We start from the raw sequence: 2,886 nt of genomic DNA, 5'->3' as shown, positions 1-2,886 counted from the left end.
TAATAGGTGTGCGAATGGTTATCTAATGTTAGTTCAGGAGGTAATTTTTTTATTTTATTAGGTCAATTCTAGAGTCCATTGTTCACATTATTCACAAGAATCATTTTCTATCTAACAAAATATTTTTTAAAATATTTCACTGTAAAACGAAGTTCATGTTAATGTTAAGTAGGACTAAAAAACTATTTGAATATAACCATGTTAAGTATATACTTAAATTAATTATTAATATAAAATATATATTAAAATATAAAATATATATTAAAAATAGATAATTTTTATCTAATTTTTTCTAGAAGAACATATAAATTATCTTTTGCGATATATCAACTTTTAATTAGTTAATATTTTAATTTAATTATTAGCTATATTAATATCTTGAGTTGTTTAAATTTAACTAAAATTAATATTTAACTATAAGAAAATTAGTTGTAATTAATTTATTGTAATGGATCATTGTATACTTTTTAAAAATATGAATAAATAAACTTCTTCCTCCCAAATCTTCTTTTCCTTGAACAAAACAAGAAAAGAAACCACGATAGATATCCAATTAATTTTAGTGGTGGAAAAGAACGAATCTAAAATCAGAATTTAAACAAAAATCCCCGTAATAAAAAAAAGGTACCTGACTCTTTTATAGTCTATATTATAATAATATTTTTGTGTGAACTTTGTTCTTTTAAAAATGAAATAGATTTGCCTGCGAAAATAAATATATAAAAAAAGAATGAAAAAATGTTGTAAAGTCTTCTGATTTTGATATTAAAAGAGAACGAACATGAAAAGAGTGAAAAGTTTAGTGGATAAAAGATATATACATATTGGGATGAGTACCATATGTAAGAACGAGGAAACAAATCCAAACAGAATGGTAATCGCTATGTTGAGAAGGATTCTTCTCATTTAAACAATGAGGTTGTTTGTTAATATTTTTAAAAATTCTATAATATTTTTTTTAATCAATGAATTAATTATAAATTAATTTTATTATGATTAAAATATTCATTCTAATTAAATTTAAATAACTCAAGTTACAATGTAGTTAATAATAACCAACTTAAAATATCAACTAAATAAGTCATAGAAGATAGGTTACATTTATTTATATATATGCTTGATTTAAGTGTTAATTTGGATATTAAGGAACTGAGAAAGCTAAGAGTATTGATGAATCTGACAGTAACAGCTAACCAAAAATGTAAATACGAAGCGGAAAACGATGGAAGTGCAAGGCAGAGAATAATGAATACTACTTGTGATGAGGATGTTAGGTTGGCAGTTGCGAAGTACGTAGTCCATGATTAATTTCAATGGGACCGTTATGTTTCCAGGCCTTAGCTTCCATAAATTCTGGTAGGTGCTGGGAAAGAAAGAAAACAAGTCCATCCATATAATAATAAAGGGAAAGTTCAATGTAAAAATGGATACAACCATGCCTACAAGCAATTCCATGATAACATAATTATAACCAAGTTTACAGATTTGCTAATTAAATCACTCCAACAAATTTAAACATGATTGCAAAGTAAATAAAAACAACAATAGACCACTACTACGCCTCTCCCCTGGAATGTTTTACGAGTAAAGAGTGACAGTTGCAGTGGGAAGCACAAGGAGAAGCATGGGCAAGGCCATGAGCGCTGTTATGTCTCTCATGAGAGGAGGTCTAAGCATGGTTCCATGGGAATCGTTCTGCGAGGTGGGTGTTGCTGATGAGGATGAGGACGAGGTTGAGGATGAAGCCGTACTACTATTACTCGATGAAGAGATGTTAGTGAAGATTTGTGCATCTGCTGAGCCTGGAGATAGACCTAGAAGCTCTGTCATAACATCAAGAAAAGTTGGAGTCAGTTATTCCCAAAAGTACTAAAATTAGAAGCATTAAACTACTCTTCTATCTTAGCCAAAGAGTTTCGTGGGCTAAGGTAGAAGAGTAATTTAATAAGAAGAAAGAATAATAGTTTGTTTCATACTGGGACAGTTGGAGATGCTAGCATTCTTCAATTTGCAAGCAGAAGGGAGCTGGATGAGCCTAGCCTCTTGAATACCCATACTCTTCACCTCAGGGCTGCCCTTGTGGGTTTGCTGGATCACGTAGCAGAGGCACTCCGGTGCGGTGTCCTTGATCTTCGACGAAGCGTCACAGCACTCCTTCGACGGTACCTGAGCCTGCCCCGTCGCGAAGTTCAGGCACGGTATCACCTGCTGCACCACCGTACTGCACTTCCCCGCCAAAGCATTCGCTCCTTCCACTTCCACTTGCAGCGCCACCAATACCAACAACACTAATAAGTACAACCGGCTTCCACTTCTTGTCATCCTTGCGGCCTCTTTCTTCTAAAGAATTCTCTGGATACTTCAATTCTGCTTCTGCCCGCATGCAATATAATGTGGCCATTCTCTCTGTATTTAATGCAACCATACACCATCTTTTGACTAAAAACTTACTAGCTGTATTACTGTATTACTCTGTCTTGATCATTAAAATAATAATAATAAATGGAGTGGGGGTGTGAGTAGGTGGGAGTGTAGTAAAGACCTCACTTGGGGAGGAGGATCACATCATTAATTAACAACCACGTGTTGCCAACTAATCACAAACGTGGCATCAATCTCTTGCTTTGCGCTCATACTTAAGGCTACACCCACCAAGTCACCAAACATCAATTTCGGTGGCGCCGTGGTTGCAAGGCAACACATCGATTCTGTAATGGAACCAACGCTATTATATAAGGTACGTAGTCTCATTCTCTAAGTTTGATCTGAAATTTATTAAAATGTTTCACGGTTTTTGTTTATTTAAAATGTACAATAATATTTATAATAAATTATAACAAATTAAAAAAATTAATTATTTATTCATTTAAATTTGATGGCAAAAAC

General features: G+C 33.0%; 1 protein-coding gene across 1 annotated transcript; it reads right to left on the bottom strand.

Moving 5' to 3' along the window:
• Positions 1 to 1,371: 1,371 nt before the first annotated feature.
• LOC107482126 (non-specific lipid transfer protein GPI-anchored 1) lies at positions 1,372 to 2,394 on the bottom strand. The gene is made up of 2 exons (XM_016102521.3): positions 1,977 to 2,394; positions 1,372 to 1,823 (listed from the first exon to the last, which is right to left on the bottom strand). Exons 1-2 carry the CDS (start codon positions 2,320 to 2,322, stop codon positions 1,579 to 1,581), a joined length of 591 nt encoding a protein of 196 aa, XP_015958007.1. The 5' UTR covers positions 2,323 to 2,394; the 3' UTR covers positions 1,372 to 1,578.
• Between the last annotated feature and the right edge of the window lie 492 nt (positions 2,395 to 2,886).

The sequence above is a fragment of the Arachis duranensis genome, chromosome 3 (assembly GCF_000817695.3).
Source record: "Arachis duranensis cultivar V14167 chromosome 3, aradu.V14167.gnm2.J7QH, whole genome shotgun sequence".
Lineage (NCBI taxonomy): Eukaryota > Viridiplantae > Streptophyta > Magnoliopsida > Fabales > Fabaceae > Arachis > Arachis duranensis.
This window is presented reverse-complemented; position numbering and strand designations above follow the sequence as displayed.

Bases quoted from the DNA above. Each gene is read 5' to 3' on its own strand.
- LOC107482126 (XM_016102521.3), bottom strand. From the start codon at position 2,322: ATGACAAGAAGTGGAAGCCGGTTGTACTTATTAGTGTTGTTGGTATTG. The intron at 1,824-1,976 runs GTATGAAACAAA...ATGTTATGACAG, and splicing joins TAGCATCTCCAACTGTCCCA to AGCTTCTAGGTCTATCTCCA.